Source organism: Aristolochia californica, unplaced genomic scaffold (genome assembly GCF_029961685.1).
Source record: "Aristolochia californica isolate CCGP_79_NKW_82.1479 unplaced genomic scaffold, dmAriCali1.0.hap1 SCAF_10, whole genome shotgun sequence".
Taxonomy (NCBI): Eukaryota; Viridiplantae; Streptophyta; class Magnoliopsida; order Piperales; family Aristolochiaceae; genus Aristolochia; species Aristolochia californica.
In genome coordinates this window covers 31,710,230-31,727,652 of record NW_027181771.1, presented here as the reverse complement: position 1 = coordinate 31,727,652, position 17,423 = coordinate 31,710,230, and the positions used below count along the sequence as shown (strand labels likewise).

General features: G+C 36.0%; 3 protein-coding genes across 7 annotated transcripts; 2 read left to right on the top strand and 1 right to left on the bottom strand.

Moving 5' to 3' along the window:
• Window positions 1-480: 480 nt before the first annotated feature.
• Window positions 481-1,305, bottom strand: LOC137943091 (ethylene-responsive transcription factor ABI4-like). Its single transcript, XM_068788784.1, has one exon. The coding sequence runs from the start codon at window positions 1,303-1,305 to the stop codon at window positions 481-483; it is 825 nt and encodes a 274-aa protein (XP_068644885.1).
• A 4,493-nt stretch (window positions 1,306-5,798) lies between these two features.
• Window positions 5,799-12,561, top strand: LOC137942459 (BAG family molecular chaperone regulator 4-like). 2 transcript variants are annotated; one of them, XR_011110566.1, is made up of 5 exons: window positions 5,799-6,248; window positions 7,286-7,542; window positions 7,631-7,777; window positions 11,959-12,276; window positions 12,414-12,561. XR_011110566.1 is itself a non-coding variant. In XM_068788109.1 (4 exons), exons 1-4 carry the CDS (start codon window positions 6,059-6,061, stop codon window positions 12,157-12,159), a joined length of 795 nt encoding a protein of 264 aa, XP_068644210.1. In that variant the 5' UTR covers window positions 5,799-6,058; the 3' UTR covers window positions 12,160-12,376. The 2 variants fall into 2 exon arrangements, 1 of the variants encoding a protein (XP_068644210.1); XM_068788109.1 differs by lacking the exon at window positions 12,414-12,561 and having other exon boundaries at window positions 11,959-12,376.
• Window positions 12,562-14,406: 1,845 nt separating this feature from the next.
• On the top strand, window positions 14,407-16,135 carry LOC137942499 (anaphase-promoting complex subunit 13). Of its 4 annotated transcripts, none has more exons than XM_068788182.1 (2): window positions 14,407-14,540; window positions 15,710-16,135. In XM_068788182.1, exon 2 carries the CDS (start codon window positions 15,764-15,766, stop codon window positions 15,956-15,958), a length of 195 nt encoding a protein of 64 aa, XP_068644283.1. In that variant the 5' UTR covers window positions 14,407-14,540; window positions 15,710-15,763; the 3' UTR covers window positions 15,959-16,135. The 4 variants fall into 4 exon arrangements, with proteins under 4 accessions (XP_068644283.1, XP_068644281.1, XP_068644284.1 ...); XM_068788180.1 differs by having other exon boundaries at window positions 14,407-14,593; window positions 15,715-16,135; XM_068788183.1 differs by having other exon boundaries at window positions 14,407-14,593.
• The last annotated feature ends 1,288 nt before the right edge of the window (window positions 16,136-17,423 follow it).

The following is a 17,423-nucleotide window of genomic DNA, read 5'->3' as shown; positions in this document are numbered from 1 at the left end:
TACTGCATTACATACAAGAGTGAGAGATATCAGTCTTGTACTGGATGTTTGGAAAATCATAACTGATTTATTCCCAATACTGAAAGAGGAGAAAGACATATATTTTGTCTGAGACCAAATACTATCATGTGAAGAAACTTAGGGTTTCAAAAAAGAAAGTACCAAAATGGAGTTCTCTTGAAAACCTTACAATGGCCAAAAATAGAATTACACCAAACCATGTAAGAGATAGAACCTCGGGAAATCACTTCCAACTGAGTCAAAGAGACTGTTGTGCAACCTGGCAACAGATCATCTTTCTCTTCAACATGCATGAGGTAACTCGTCCAGATTCTGATCTCCTTCCATTATTAGCCGCTTTCCAGGTTGAACAATCGACGATGAAACTAGAGGATATCGAGGTTGCAGTTGCATGCAAGGAGAAATGTAGCTTTTAAAGGTTAAAAATGATAATATGAAAGAAATTGAATTTTGGGTCTCTCAGAAATCAAACAGAAATGGCTCGTTGTCGTCCCAGAAATAGTCGTCGCCGCCGTATGGCCAGATCGCCGGTGGTGTCTGAGGCACACCCTGCAGATGGCTGGGACCTGGAACTGATGTTTCCTCCTGTTGGGGGGCGGCGGAGAGGGAGAGGCTGGAGTCGACGGCACCCGCAAGCCTGCTGATCTCCTCGTGTAGAATAGGGCTAGGGTTTGCACTCGCGTAGATGGGCGTAGTGCCTACACCAAGCTGCGGCTGCGGCGGCTGCAGGTGTTGATGGTGACCGTCGCTCTCAGCGGAGGGACCATAAAAGTACGTATTTGTATTCACAACCGGAGGCAGCGAGAAGGGACCAGTAGTGGGCGCGTACAAGGGCGTGTAGGTCTGAAGCTGGAAGCCGGCAGGGCGGGGCAACAAGGGGCGGAGGGTGGAGGTGGAGGAGGAGGAAGAAGAGGACTGAGTGGCGGCGGAGGGTTGCAGATTGAGCTGGGCGCGAGACCCATAGAGAATGAGGGCAGCCCTGTCGTACGCCCGAGCAGCGTCCTCGGCGGTGGCGAAGGTGCCCAGCCACTTCCGTGTCCGCTTACGGGGCTCACGGATCTCCGCCACCCACTTCCCCCAGCTGCGCTGGCGGACCCCACGATACCGGAATTTATTGTTATCGGGCCCACCCTTCCCTTTGCACTTCCTGCTGGTGCTACTGCTGCTGCTGTTGCTACTGTTGTTGCTGCTGCTGCTGCTATTACTGTTGGCGGGTAAAGATAAAGATGGTGGGAAGTTTCGTGATGGGGAAACGCATTTCTTTTCTTCTGCGCCACCGTCCATGGGTCCTGTTGCAGGAGGGGTTGGATTAGACCTCGTTGCGTGGGAAGATGAGAAGAGAGACGGTGGGGCTTATTTTTTCTCCTTTGTGGGGTTTAAGGGCGGTGGTCATAATATAAAAATGCCATCGCAGCTCGCAACCTTCCCTCTTGTGCAGGAAAGGAAAAGGTGCTGGGAGAAAGAAAGGTCCAGTTCTGTGCTGGGGAGAAACAGGCCAACAGGCGACTCGTAATTGTATAAGTCTGATGCTTGGAATTTGGAAAACGGGAGAGCCCAGAGCTGGAGTATTATTTTAGGGTTTTTCTGTGACGAGAGGTTTGATGTGTCTGACGGTGCTACCATGCAAGCTTCTCCTGCTTCCTTTAGTTTTTGCTTCGTTCGGAAGCAAAAAAATTCGCTTGTGACGGCTCCGTGGGCAGGGTTGCTGCCTTCCTTCAATGGGTTTATTAAGACCCGAAGCCACGGGGAGATGGAGAGAGAAAGGGCTCAGCAGGGTTTTGTGTAAGAGATTCATTGGAAATGAACCAGGCATCTCTTGGGAGTCGAGAAATGTTTACCAAGTTTTAATGCTTCGTCAAGCTTCATATAGTAGACCCTGTGCTCTCTCTTTACCGTAGGGTTGAGACTCTTTTATGGTGCTCGCCTGCCATGCAGTGGAAACTGGAACGTCCCCAACTTGCTTCTGGTGGTTCTCTCATCTCTGCTTCTAATTCTTTGTTACAAACATAGGCAAAAGGCGAAAAGGTGATCATGCTCGATTAGGTATGAAATTCATTCTTCCCGTTGGCATTGGGGAAGCTAATAATACTCAATTAGGAAACGAAATCTTTAATCCCTTGCACTTTATTATAAAATAAGTGATTGGCAGATCATGCATAGTTCCAGTTCTAAAATCAAGAAGTAATAATTGCCGAATACTCTTAATCTTCCTCCCATCTTCCATCAACGAAGCAGAAATGTTAACTCACTTTGTTCACGAGGCTCTTGACTATAATGTTAAAATGTAGTAGGAGTAATATACCAGAGGAAGATCATCCCCAGATTCGAAAATTCCTTTGGTCCCTCCTGTGAAGAACAGGCTTCGTTAGTAGAGGATGGAGTCTCTGTAGACAATTCTCATCTCGGGAATGAGAGAATCACGCACTCACAAGTTGATCAATGAGAGAAATATTTGACTTGCATATTGCTGCACTCACTTCCTTGAGTGGGTTCAATCAGAAAGCTTGGAAATTGAATGGATGGTTTGCACTAGGTCGGCACCTTTTTTTCTGAAACACTTCTCTCTTCGTCTTCTCCAGTACAGTTGAGAAGAGACGAAAGGCCGCCTTAAGGATATCCATCCATTAATCACTAGGTTAGCTCTCATTACTTCACATTCCTTCTTCTTCAGAGAGGAGAGCATTCTTTATATGAATTTTATATATATATATCGATCTACTCTCCTCCTGCATTCTTTACTGTTGACTGCACTTTTGGAAGGGGAAGTATAAATTAATAAAAACAACAGAAAAGGCTTGACTAATCGCTGTCAAAGCAGGGTTATCTTGTGGCTTGAAATGGACCAGCACTAATGCTGCCAAATAACCCATTCACAAGGGCACGAAAGACCGATGCTTGGCCAGAAAATTTTTAAAAAGAAAAAGGAAAGCAAAGCTCGTTCCATGGTTTTTGAGTTCCGAGGCTCTGTAGAAAGTCGGAAGTCTGAACACAAGCTTCGATGATTGTTTTTGGGCACCATATGTCTGTCATATGTCCACATGCATCTCTGTCTTCTTTTGTTGCTATCTTATGCGTTCATTTGGTGCCTCTTAAAACTTTTTTTTCTGGCGGTTCCTGCTTGCTCCTTTGAGCAAGTCAGAGTCAGCTTTGTTCTCTTGCCCTTTTCGATTAGTAAGACTGGATGAAGGGAACTGGGATTCGTTCTCTGGTTTCAAATTGTAAATCTGGAAGTCGGTCTTGAACCGGGTGGATTTGTGGTTTCGCAGTCACTCCATGTAGCTGTTGTATTTTGAACAACAAGCTTGACTGTGTTATTCTTTTAAGTTGTTCTTCTTTCTCAAACCCGAGGGTCGTTGAGAAATTCCTGTATTCTTTGCGCAGTAATGTGTTGGAGGATAAGTTCAAGCCCGCACGACCAAGGAAGGTTTTTAGTTTATTATAAAATGAGTCACACGACCAAGGAAGACCCACAAGATGGGCCCAACCCCATAAGAAGTAAGATCTACAATGATTACCATGAGTTAGCATCTTTATCACATCAGTTGGAAAATCAAAAAGGACTCACAAAAGTATCTTTATCTTAGGGTCACAACCAAGAAGAGTTTTAGTTTGAGTTATGTTTGTCTTTTATCAATATTGAGTTATTTAATTATCGTAGAACTTATATTTAAGTGTTAGAGTTTGGGTGTAATTAAGACAATGGTAGTTTTATTGTAATTGGACCCTACTACCTTCCTCTATTATAAATAGATGTCCATGTACTCTGATTACAACAAGTTAGGATGTCAATGAAGTATTTCACTTTTCCATATCGCATAACATCAAATCCTAATGTAGTTATTGTTTTAAATATGTTTCCAGGAAATTTGCCTTTAAACTGGAATTCGTTGGTTTCATTCCAAATTATCCTCTTTAAGGATAACCAATCAATTGAGTAACAAAAAGTAAATCAAAACCAGACCTTTCCAAATGAATCAAGAATATCTTATAAGAAAGTGATTAGGTTGACACAATCTCATTAGAGTTATACTACCGTTTATGTTAATAATAATATTGAAAAGGAAAAAGGAAAACCCATGTTAATAATAAAGTTACAAACTTCTTAACAAAGTTCTAAAATGGATTAGATATCCAATCCTTATAAAGAGATTTGTAACATAGGCTCTTTGAAGCCAAAATATTTTCAAATTTTGATTTCAAATTAGATTACTAGCAGATCCAATTAACTAAAGTTGATAGATATGAAACCACTTTTGTTGTTCCTTTCAAACATTATGAATGGAATGTAATGCCGTTTGGGTTAAAAAATGTCCCTTCTGAATATCAGAATATTATGAACGATATTTCATTCATTATTTAAGTATTCACATTGATGATGTGTTAGTGTTTTCAAAAACCTTGGAATAAGAAAATGCGACAAAATAAAGCTTACCCCAAGTAAATTAGGTTGTCCAATTCAGCTAAACCTATTAATAAGAGATCATGATGGATAACATACAAAATCGGTAAGCAATATTAATTTATTCAGTTTGATTGTTTACAACCTATTTCTCATGGGTATTTCCTTACCCTTTTATTTATTTTATTATTCGCAGTTAATTCAGCCAATGAGAAAATAAATGGTTAAATAATACCTACCAATGTAATACATAAAATAGTAATAAAATTAAAATTTTAATAACATCAAAATCTTCTAAGAATAAATTATTATTATTATTATTATTATTATTATTATTATTATATAATTCAATTATTTTAAGTAAATATCTTTAAATTAAGTTACCTCTAATAGATTAATATTTTTTCATATACTTATATATGGATAAGTTAAAATTTACAAAGTTATCTCTCCATGTATTAATCAGATACAAGATAACATTTACTTGTTTTTTTTTATTTTAAAATTAGTATATAAATAAATGGGTAAATCATTACATGGGTAAAGATTTTTTTATTTTCTATCCTTTTTAACTCGATTGTTTTGGTAACACACACACACACACACACACACACACATATATATATATATATATCCTTGTATAAACAAGAGAAATTAAGGTGACAATTTGTTCACTCAATTACCCATTCTACTTATCTACCTTAAAATAAAAATCTGTGATCATGTAAATATTTACCCATTTATCCATATATTTTTACTAAAAATAGATATTGATAAAAGCTATTTCTTATCAAGTATTCAATTGATCGAAGTAAAGAATAAGATAAAGCCCTCGTAAGGTGTAAGAAAAAAGTTTCTCTTTGCATAAAATGTAAAGATGCATCAGTATAGGAGAGCCAGTACAGATAATACCAGTCACTTTGACACCAAGAACAGGCCTTTTTATACGGAGAAGGAAGAACAGCTAGATTATACTTATGCCAATGAAATACCACGAGACACATTTTATTTGGGATAAACAAGATTGAAACCAGCAAGTTTAGACTTTTTTTTTTTAATAGATGAGGCGTCTAAATAAATGCCTTCCATATAAACAGTATTTGACTTTAATTTCACAGATTGTCCATGTTTATAACCAGTTGGCTCATCAAATTTCAAGTTAGAGTTTCTGGGAGTGATGTCCACAAATCCCTGTAAATGGGCAATTAAATTTCCTAAGAAAAATGACAACCGGCTATTGACTTTTCTAACGTCATAGAAATTGCTTGGACTCCTTAAACCATAAGCAGAAAACACCCATTAAACCATAAGCAGGGCAATCGACGGAGGTCCGAGGAAGATGGAAAAAATAAATAAAAAGGTTTCTTTCTGTGCTTTTCCCCGCTTCTGTCTAGGCTTTATGTTCTTTTTCAGTTGTGAACAGTGACGTTACATCTCAAATCAGCTTGAAACTGTTCAGACTTCTGACAGAGTATTCCTTTCGTTTCTTTCCAGCAATTTTTAGTGTTTTACTTCCCAACCCCTTCTCAAATTTTCTGTTGGGTGGTCGATGTATTGCTTCCAGTGAAGGGAATTTTGATCCGACTGCCCATCTTTTTCTTATTTCTTTCCCTTGATATTCAATTTTCGTTTGGTGAGATGAGACGATCCAACGGGAGGAAAGTCCCAGGCAATTGGACCGAGGAAGTAGATTGGGAGTTGAGGCCCGGTGGGATGCTTGTTCAGAAAAGAGATGACGGACTTGGGGGTTCAGGTTCAAAAATAAAGATTAAAGTCTCTCACGGCTCTTACCAACATGAGATCAGTGTGCCTGCTCAGTCTACCTTTGGTATATTTTTCGAGTCCTTTCTCCAATTTGAACTGGGTTTGTTTGTTATCCTATAGTTCTTGTGTTTTGATCGGCATGAAGACTCCTTTTGTCATTGCTTGTATTCTATTCTTCTTGCCTGTCATAATGTGATTCCATTTTTACTGGCTCTTCTTATATTTATTTCAAGTTTCATCTAATCTGTGTACTCCCAATCTTTCTTCTTTTTGTTCTTTCTTCTAATGACGGATGATTCCGGTGAAACCCTTCTCTATTCCCCTGTTGTTTCGTTTATCGTCCTATCTCAGTTTTCGTTGCGTAACGCTGTGATTGAACATCATTTATCTTAAACAGTGACATTATATTGTAGAGTAGCGGAAATTGGTCGACTGGTTGTTCTCATTTCCGTTTCCTACTTGAATTTGCTTATTTGTGTCCATATATGTTGGGGTTGTTTTAGATTTTAGCTTTCTTGATTGATGTATTGCTTCGATCATATTCATTTTCCTCCACGGGTAATTTTGTTATCTGTTTTCGTTTGGTAATTGGCTGTGATTGTTAGTTTTTTGTGAATATTATGATGCAATTATTAGTTTTACTCAATATTTTGCAGATTTTTCTTTTCGGAGAGGCATGTTGACAAGACATCTTCTCTTTCTTTTAGATATATTGCGAATCCTGCACGATATAGGAAAAAGCATGATCAGAGTCCACCATGTTGTTCACTTTACTAGTTGATGATTGGTGAAGACCATCCCTGCAAATCTGTTAAATGAAATGTGACTATTCTTGTTTGTCTTGTGGTATTTATTAGTTTTCTTTATAGTGCAGTCTAGATCTAAATTTTCCATGTAAGAGATTTACTTCTTCAACTGGTACATTCTACGGAATCTGCTATTTTTTCTTGATCCATTGTTAGTTCAGGATTTCTCTAGCCTTTACTCTCTCAATTGGATTCCACAATTTCTTTTCATGTATAGTATGTCTTTTTCATGCACATGTTGTTATGTTCTTCTTTCTCCTTTTAGATAGTCATAACTTAATTTATTATAAATAAGGTGATTTGAAGAAGGTTATTGCCCAAGAGACCAGTTTGGAGCCCCAGGAGCAGAGGCTGCTATTCCGAGGTAAAGAGAAAGATAATGAGGAGCATTTACACATGGTAGGTGTGAAAGACATGTCAAAGATTATCCTTTTGGAAGACCCTGCAAGCAAAGAGAGGAAGCTTGAACAGATGAAAATAGATGAAGGGATCTCTAAGGCATGTGAAGCTGTGGTATTTGTCAGATCAGAGGTTGATAAGCTTGCGGGAAAGGTAATTCTAATTCACACATCATTTAGGTAACACCCATTCTTCAACTATTTATATATCAATATAATCAAATTGTGAATTTGAACTTTAGGTTTCTATGTTTGAGAAGTCTATGAATCTGAGAACCAAAGTTGATGAAAAGGAGTTTATCGTCTTGACTGAACTGCTAATGAGGCAGTTGCTGAAGTTGGACAGTATTGAGGCCCAAGGGGAAGCCAAAGTGCAGAGACGAATTGAGGTGGTGAACTATATGCAATTCTATTTCTTCGTCTTTTTTGGTCATTTGATGTAGTTAATTCCTAGAGTTCAGTCTGCTTTCATTATTTAGGTATTTGACTACAGGGACATATTGGTCATAAGTGAATCAGCTCATCAACCCTCTTGATATATTGTCTATTAATGGGGAATAGAGGGGGCTCTCCCTTGGATTGAGTTTTTCATGATTTCACTGTTGGAATTACCTGAGGTAGTTGTCTCCAACTTTTAGCCAACCTCTTGAGGTTTGAACCCTAATCCCAACATGAGAATGTCTCCTTGTTTGCGGAATTTGATCATTGCCCAAGTTTATCATAGTATTCTTATTCTTCTTGCAGGACTGAGAAATAAATGTGTTAGCTTGACCATTCTATCCTCAATGTTCATCATTAGAGTTTCATCCTCTGCATTCATTATTACTTCATAATCTATGTTCTCCATGAGCATTTTTTTCTTGTACATTAATCATAGCTCCATTTAAGTTCTGTCATTTGGTTGTTGTTTCATCATCTTTTTTCTGTAAATTGGTTGCAATAATGCTCAATCCTTGTAGTTAAAATTTGGCCCGTCTTTATCAGTTATGTAAACTGCAATATTTGGCAACTTGTGGATGCTACTGAAAATTTTGCTGTGAGGAGTATTTTGTTTTTTGTGTAGGATGGTTATTTTTCATTTTGGAAAATGCTACATCTACTTGTGCAGAAACTTATGCCTGCAGTACTTTGCAATTGCTGAATTTATTTCTTCTTTTCTTGTGTCTCTTTCTTCACCTTTTCTTGTCTGTCATGTTCCTTCCTTGTTTCTGTCTTTTGCCCTACTATGCTCTTATCTTGTGATTATTATCTATCAAACTATGTGGAGTTATCTTTGATTATAGATCTGGTGAATTTCATAAATGATGATCATATTTTAATATCAATGACTTGTTTTTGTAAATGAAATTTTTTCTTTTTAAAATATAATCATTTTTGTATACCTGTAAGCCTTGGCTAAATGGCTTAATTCCTTGTGTTAGGTCTTGAGTTCAAGCCTCACTGGATGAAAGGGGTGTAATTTGTTTAATCAACATGAAATAGGAAAAAAAAAAAAACTGTTAAGATGTTTCAAATTTGTGAATCTCAGATAACTCTGGGTCCTTTGAAATTGGAAGCACATGTCTTTTTTTGTCCAAATTTGTAATTCATGTCTTGGAGCTAGGAGATTGCTCAAGTAGAAACAACTGTTGGACGCATAATTTGAAGTTTCAAGCATAAAGAACTGAGTTGGTAAAAAATGCAAAGCTGATGACTTAGGTCTTGTCCTTTCTAGAACTAGATAGTAATTAAAATAACCTTTATATGGGAGCAATGTTTTGTTTAGGTATCTACAACTGTGCTTATAATCCTGAAAAACTAAGGATAAGGATTTCATCTAGGAAAGATAGTTATAATCAATCATTTTGATATCTTATTTTTTTCTAGTGTTAATTAATTAGCAGTAAACATTCTGAACTTTCTAAAGGATTTTCTTATCTTATAGCCATTTGTTGATTATTTTTAAAATGACATACTTGTGATACTTAAAGTGTGAGATTAGCTAAACTATTGCATTTCAGCTCTAGTTGTGAACTGGTATTTTGTTTGAGTTAATTACTTGAGAAACTTACAGTGGGTGATTAATTTTGGGTTTGTTGTCAAAGAACTAGTGATCATTTTTTATTTTTTATTTTTATGAACTACCTGATTTCATGTTGGGTCGAAAAAATCTTCTAAGATCCAACTGTCATCTGAAAATAATGAGGTATCTGATGTTAACATTTCTGAGGAATCAAGTTTGTCTTCAGCAGCAAAAATCAGGATGAGATTATTCATAAAATACATATAAATTACCTTTAGTGTCATAACTTTGAGGTCTTAAATATTATTATTTATAATTTGCATACTTGCTAAAGCGGATTTGCCCTATAACATCCAATTTCAAATGCTCATTCCGTTCTGTTTCCCTTTGATTTCTGTCATTGGAATGGTGATCATCTGCCATCTGGAATCATAGAATAAAAAACTGAAGCCATTTTGTTGTGAATATATATAATTGCCCCATGCTTCTGTTCGGTCTGTTTATTGCTTTCTTTGCCTCCCTTTACACCGGATCTGTCACTAATGATCAATCCAGTTTATAATGTATTAGAAAATACATTCAGGGGTATTTTGGTCATTTTACCACTTCAGTGATTAATTTTATTTATTTAATCTTACTCTGCATGTTAAATTATATCAGTGGTTAATTTTCTTTATTTAATCTTATTCTGCATGTTAAATTATATCAGTGGTTAAATTTTTATGTACATAGGATGTGTAGTTAGGGAGATATAAAGTGATTAAAGTTTATTAAGTGCATAGGGGAATTTTTGTAATTTGTAACTCAAAACACTTATTAAAAAAATCTGGGAATTCGTGCACAGTTCCCAACCAAGCCTTTCAAGCACTTTAGAAAAAATTTCTTCTTTCTCCCATTTCTCTCAATTTTCTCTTCTTCTTTCACCCAAATCTTGATTTTTACATGGTATCAGAGTAGTAAATCATTCTTGGGAGCATTTTATTGTAGATTATTGCCATTTTTTAAGAGGTCGACCTGTTGGAAGGAGAAAAACTACGAGTTTTTTTTTTTATTTTCTCTGCCATAACCTTAGGGTTATTGTCTTTATGAATCATTGAAGGATTTTCTACACTTTTATTGCCCTAATTGGGTTTCCTAATTTGGTTTTTTGAGATCTGCGTCACCCAAGCTAGTGTTGGATGCCTGTGTCATCATTCAATTGATGATGTAAGCCCTAATTACTACCACTTTTGCATGATATTGGTTGAAATAGTTGTGAATTGTTGGTTATTGGATTTTTGAAGTGCTCATATACTATTTACTACCTTGGTAATAAATATGAAAATTGTTTGGAAGCTTAAATTGGTTATTTTGTGATCATATATTAGTATTATGGCTGAGATAAGAGAAGTTTAAACCCAGGCTGGAGAAAATTTTGGATTTGATGGAAAGGATATCATCATGATTACTTCGAAAAAATTGACAGGGCCTAATTATCTTAATTGGGCTTAGTCTGTCAAAATGTATCTTAAGGGTAGAAAAAAGTTAAAGTGTTAAAGAGCAAGTATAGAAGAGTCTCACATGACTTTCACAACAAGTCATGCAACAGTTACTAGACCTAACATTTATTTTGCTGTTAAGTGTAGTGAGTTAGTTTATGGAACGTCCTCAAAAAATACACTTAGATGTTGCAAAAAAAATTATAAGGTATTTGAAGGGAGCACGATGAAAAGGTCTTTTCTTTAGACCTAACAATCATATTTTCTCTGATATAGATTATGCAAGGTCCAAATTGGACAGAAAGTCAACTTCTGGATATTGTGTCTTCCTAGGAGGAAATTTGGTATATTGAAGAAGTAAAAAGCAGAATGTTGTAGCCCGGTCTAGTGCAAAAGCTGAATACAGGGTGTTGGCTCACACAGTGAGCGAGTTGAAGTAGGCTAGGTCAGTCTCACGAGAGTTGGATTTCAACCAGGATAAGCCAATGAGCATGTTTTGTTTTAATCAGGCTGCAATCTTTATTACAAGTAACCCAATTTTCCATGACAGAGCTAAACATGTAGAAGTAGATTGTCACTTCATTCGAGATGCGGTGATGAAAAAGGAGGTAGTAACTATATTTGTTTGGTCTGGAGATCAGTTGGGAGATGTCTTCACCAAGGCCCTTGGCAAGCGAGAATTTATATCACTATACAACAAGCTGGAACTCCTATATATATGTACGCTCCAGTTTGAGTGGGAGTGCTAGAAAATACATCCAGGGATATTTTGGTCATTTTACCACTTCGGTGGTTAATTTTCTTTATGTAATTTTATTCTGCATGTTAAATTATATCAGTAATTAAATTTTCATGTACATAGGATGTGTAGTTAGGGAAATATAAAAAGATTAAGGTTTATTAAGTGTATAGAGGTATTTTTTTTAATTTGTAACTCAAAACAACCTTCAGAAAAATATTGTTCTCCTTTCTCCTTTTTCTCTCAATTTTCTCCTCTTCTTTCACCCAAATATTGATCTTTACATAATGTTTTGATTCTATTCTAGCAAATAAAAAAAGTTGTTCATTCTTCATGAATTTCTTGCAACAGGTTCGACGTGTTCAGAGCCTTGTGGACACCCTGGATCACCTGAAAACCAGAAACTCCAACCCATTCAGTAACAGCAGCAATGCGGTTTCTGTGACCACTCAGTGGCAGGCATTCGAGTCGGGTATCGGCAGCTTGAGCGCTCCATCTCCAAATCCGATGTCTTCCTCTGCAAGAACCCAAGATTGGGAACCGTTCGACTGACTTCAAGCCAGTTTACCGTTCTTGTGTTGGATGGCATCGATCTATCTATATGTTTAATGAAAGATTTAACAGTACTTGGCTTGGAACTTCAAGTTATTAATGTACATAGATGAGTGGGTACATTCCAACAATCAGCTTTGCCTCTGAATATGATTTTTTTCTTGATTTTCTTTGAAACAGCGAAAAATGAAAATATGGAGTTGATTGACTTGATTCATTTGGTGTTATTTTGGGTTTCTTACCTGTTTTCGCAGTTGGTTTAGCATTCCATAGATCTTCTGGATTCTCGTAATCTTGAGCGAATTGGAGGTCGTTTACTGCTGGGTTTGAGCCACTTGCTGGAATGTGGCATTCGTTTTGTTAAAGACAGCTTGCGAATTTTGTTCCATCAAATTCCAGAGAACAAGGAATGGAGCCCTCCATTGTTATTTCACCGGCTTGAGCTCGACCCAATGAAATTATGCAGAAGATGAGGCTGCACCTGACTTTGTACCCGGCTATCTAACCTGTAATCTATTCCTCCTTATATAGGAGACTTTCTCACTAGCATTCTTAAGAACTTCTTTACTGTATCTAACCTGTATGAATATGATTAGCAACCGAGTAGATTGAAGCAGTTGCATTTTGATTGAATTTCTTTACTGTAAATTTTCTTATGGGAATTATATTTTTCATTCTGATCGTTATGATTAATATCAGCATCTTTCTCCATATGACTAACCTCGGCATCTTTCTCCGTTTATTTTTCATTAGAGGTTCAAATTTTGGTGTAGAAATCAGCTGAAACCTTATAGATTAACTCTACTGTTTTTATTTTTTCTTTATAGTTTATCAGTGATTTTACTGTTTTAGTACTCAGATTGTATCTTCAATGGATGGACTTCCTTGCCAGTATACTATATATAATAGCACAAGAGTTTGCTCGGAGAGGGCGTCTAATAATCCTGCTATCTCTTTGAGTCGTTGTTTGGTGATTCAGAGCATCAACTTGAATCAGGAGATGAATTTCAGCCACATTATTCAGTTTATTTCTTGACCTCGTTAGTAGAACACCAGCATTAGATTCATGTTGATGAATCAGATGAATCGAAAGATTACACTTACAGTTTAATTTCGGGATTTCGGATTTTGTAGTATTTTGAGAATCATCCTGATGAAGCTAGTAGGACACGTCGTCGCGGGAGGCCGAAATATTTTTTTTTCTTTCTCTCCCGTTCGCTTCTCCCTCTTGGTCTGTCCCAGGCAAACATCGTCTCCATTGCAGCCCTCACAGCCCCCCCTTACCCTGTCGGAGCGCCTCTGTTGCAGCACTTGCGGTGTAGTGTTGTCCCCGTCGTAGCCCCTCCTAGGGCCGCCTCTGTCACGTAGCCCCCTAAGTTAAGAAAAATTAAATCATTGGTTTTGCCCGAGTCTCGGACCGGACCCACTTGAGTTCAGTCAAGTTAAATTGAGTCAACTCGGTTAAAAAAAAAATCTATATTGTTGTGGAAATATATTATTAATATTACATAAAAAAATCCACCTTATGTTATTAGTAAAATAATAATTTTATTTATTCATTATATTAATTTTGGTTTAATTAACCCATTTTTATAATTAATAAAACCAAATGGTTTTAAATTTAATAAAAAAATATTATTAATTAATAATACATAAAAATATATAGTGTGTTAAAGTTAGCATTTGATCAATTCTTTTTGTTTCATCATTCCTTTTTATGTTAAAGTATATCTTATGTTATTAATAAATTAATTTATTATATTTATTTATGTTATTTTTAACTTTATTTATTTTTTCATAATTAATCATATGCACAGTTGATTGGCTCACATTATTACTGTATAAATATAAAATAAATTACAATCATTAAATAATATAATATATAATTTAATTAATTAGTATATTAATATATTTTAATTATACATTAAATTACTTATTTGTATAGTAATCATGTTTGTTTTACCTAATTTGGTGTTTAAGTATTATATTTTATTTAAATATATTATTATAAGTTACTCGTTCTCTTATTTTTGTCATATTTCTCCTTTTTATTTATTTAAGTAGGAGTCCATATACATGATTGAAATGAAGTCCATTATATGTGCATCTCATGCTATGATGTCTTCCTGCAGCATTGCTTGAGTTATTTGGTGTCTTTTGGCCTCTCACTGAAAAAAACGTCCATGAAGACTAGAAACTCTTGCTTGCGTCTTATGTTAACCTGTCTTCCAGTGTCAGTCAATGAGCCTTCTTCCCTCCGCCATATGATTTGATGTTGGACCGGCTGAATTTCAAAAGCTATTTTTGTGCCTATCTTACAGCAACTTCCACTCCTCTCCTCCAGCTAGCCTCTCCAAAGGACCTTAATCTGTGATTCTCAGGTAAGGTTTATGCATGATTTTCTTCCTCATTATTTTCAGCTCGCAATTCTCAGGTCAGCTTTTGTTCTTTCATGTTTTGGCTGGCAGATTCTCTCCCGTTTGAGATCCTTCTTTGCAAATTTACAGTCTTATTTGCAAAATTCCTCTCCCTTGATGTATTGACAGTCTTATTTAGACATTTCTTTCGTTAAACCCTAACTTGCATTTTTTTTTTTTAAGCGCTAGTCTCCTTTCACATATTTGTGGTCTTATTTGGGCATTTCTTTCTTTAAACCCTAACTTGCATGTTGTATTGTTTTCTTTGTAAGTGCTAATTTCTCTAGCTCTTACATATTACTTCTATTTTGAAGCAAAGAGACTGCTGATGGCGGAATAATGTTAAAAAACCAGAGATAGAGAAGGAAAGCTTATTTATGATAACCAGTGATGGCGGTTCCAAAAGGCTTCATGATAATGAATGGCAGAGGAATAACGAACAAAAAACAAAAGTGAATATGGGAAGAACCAGGATGGTCAGAGGAAGAAGGATTTGAAGTTGACAATTACAATTACCGATCAACTTGTTCTAAAGACAAGTTATGGGGCCTCACTGTTCACAACTTTTGGGATTGAGTTTCTTAAAACCAGCACCGTTCCATCCCAAAGAGTGAGGCCCCATGACTTGCCTTTAGAACAAGTTGATTGGTAATTGCAATGCAAAACTGCTAATCCTTTACTTCGACTGTCTGGGTTCTCTCTTATTTGCTTCTGTCATTTTATCTGTTGTTCCTCTACCATTGATTATCATGACACTGTTGGAGATGCCATCACTGGTTATCATAAGTAAGCTCCCCTTCTCTGTAATGGATCTTTCTTATGACCTTTTGTTTCGTATAGATTGTTGTGGTCCTGTGCTACTTACCAGTATTGTGTGGTTGAGCTGGTGATGGAAGCCGAGTGTCCAAATTCGTGCAAATTATCTGTTGAAGTGCCTCAAATGGATATTCTTTCTCTGAACATATTATACATATCCACTTAAGCCCTCTCTGGCAAGTGTATACAAACAGTCTGCTGTTCCCACAGAACAGGAAGATGGGAAATTCACTCTACTTATAGGCTTTCTTTTTATTCTCTTCAGTTTCCACATAAAACAGCTTTTGATCTCTTCTTTACCCTTTTGGTGTTGAAAGTGCAGCATTCAGCTGTATAGGTGGATTTCCAATCTATAGTTTTGGGTTTGAAGCATGTCAGAGCAGTTGAGCATGGGGATACTGTTGGACATAGTGGATGAGGAATGGATGAGAGACACCCTGCCAAATGACGACATTCCATTGCCACTTGAAATGGCTCCAAAAGCGGAGGATGCTGAGGAAACTAATCAAGAGAATCAGCCTGTTGAAGGAGATACTTGGCGTGATCTTGGCTTGGAGAACCTCTGAGGCTCTCACTATTAAAATCCTTCCTTTAAGATCTTTCTAATAGTTTGTCTGAAGCACTCTGTATTTGACTCTTTAGACTGTTTGCAGATTTTAAAGTGCAGAATTGATCTTATGAAGCTTGCATGGTTTCAAGTTTCAGAAAATCCTTGATAAATTAAGGTTAAAAATAAGCAAACATCCTCTCTCTCATCCCTGGCTTATTTTTTAAGTAAAATTTATTTTACTTTATTAATTATTACTATTTAAAAAAAGTCATATGTTTTTCTCCCATGCATGAGAGACGCACGAGAGATGGGAATGGTCGTCCTCTCCCTCCAACTGAGCAAGAGATTCGAAGGTGAGTGGACTAATGTTTTATGACATGAATAGCCACATACAGATAAAACCCATTCAGAGATACTAGATTAATATTTGTTAGGTGAAATATTGAATGTGTGACAAAACCCATTCAAAAGGTGGGTGATATGCATTCTAATATTGTGCAAATTTCTTGCTATTTGGATTCAAGCAGACCAAATTTGTATGGTACTATGATACTTCTACAAACTCTTGAATTGCCCTTTACAGACAGTTTAACATAAATTAGTTTGGTTAAATGACAAGTTTGGGGAAATAGTTTCAAATTTTTGACATACATCTTATTTTATAGTTTGTTAACATTCTATTTACATTGGAGTAATTGTTGTAATAATTTATTTTTTGTGATACTTAGATACATTTATCTTGAATGGATGATCTATATAATTATTGTTTCTCTTATCTCAAGTATAAATTATTCATGTGATTATGTTGTAAGAATGGATACAAATCGAAAGGAACAAGCAAAGTTAGAAAGGAATTTGAGAAAGTTTATACAATAACAACGTCGCAACAAGAGACAACTTCAAACAAATTCCCTTTGAAACTAGAGTGAAGTTGTTCTTATACATACTCAAAAATTTCCCAACAAATAATGATGTGTCATGTTGTAGTACTCAATTGTTTCAAAGTTTACCAAGTAAGAAATTCACATTAAGGATAATTATTATTTGAATAATTGATCTACCGTAATATTGAAACTTTACAAACTTTGTTACTAATAATTTTTTTTATTTTTTGTTAGAAAAAACTTCTTTTGAGTATAGAATTACATGAATCAATGGTTGCTACACTTTTTACTCAAGAGTTAGAAGATTATGAGACCCACAAAACAACTTATGAGGATTTCACTTGCAATCCTCGAAATTTGATTCTCTTAGATCAATCATGTTAAATTGCAACATATTTGTGTAAGTATATATTACACATCAATGGGTTTGATCTGCAAAGTCAATTGATGGTAAAACAACTAAAGAAAACTTACCAGATTTCATGTAATGTGAGGTTTCATCTCAGTTTTAGACCTCTGATTCAATCTCTACACACAAACATGATTCGAGTCTTAAATAACTTGTTGAGTGAATTATAGTTTCCCTTGGTTGACTAG

What these genes read in the sequence shown, in the direction of transcription:
- LOC137943091 (XM_068788784.1), bottom strand. Translation starts at nt 1,305, where the DNA reads ATGGACGGTGGCGCAGAAGAAAAGAAATGCGTTTCCCCATCACGAAAC.
- LOC137942459 (XM_068788109.1), top strand. Translation starts at nt 6,059, where the DNA reads ATGAGACGATCCAACGGGAGGAAAGTCCCAGGCAATTGGACCGAGGAA. An exon ending in GCCTGCTCAGTCTACCTTTG is followed by an intron (nt 6,249 to 7,285) that starts GTATATTTTTCG and finishes ATTATAAATAAG; the next exon opens with GTGATTTGAAGAAGGTTATT. An exon ending in AAGTGCAGAGACGAATTGAG is followed by an intron (nt 7,778 to 11,958) that starts GTGGTGAACTAT and finishes TTCTTGCAACAG; the next exon opens with GTTCGACGTGTTCAGAGCCT.
- LOC137942499 (XM_068788182.1), top strand. Translation starts at nt 15,764, where the DNA reads ATGTCAGAGCAGTTGAGCATGGGGATACTGTTGGACATAGTGGATGAG.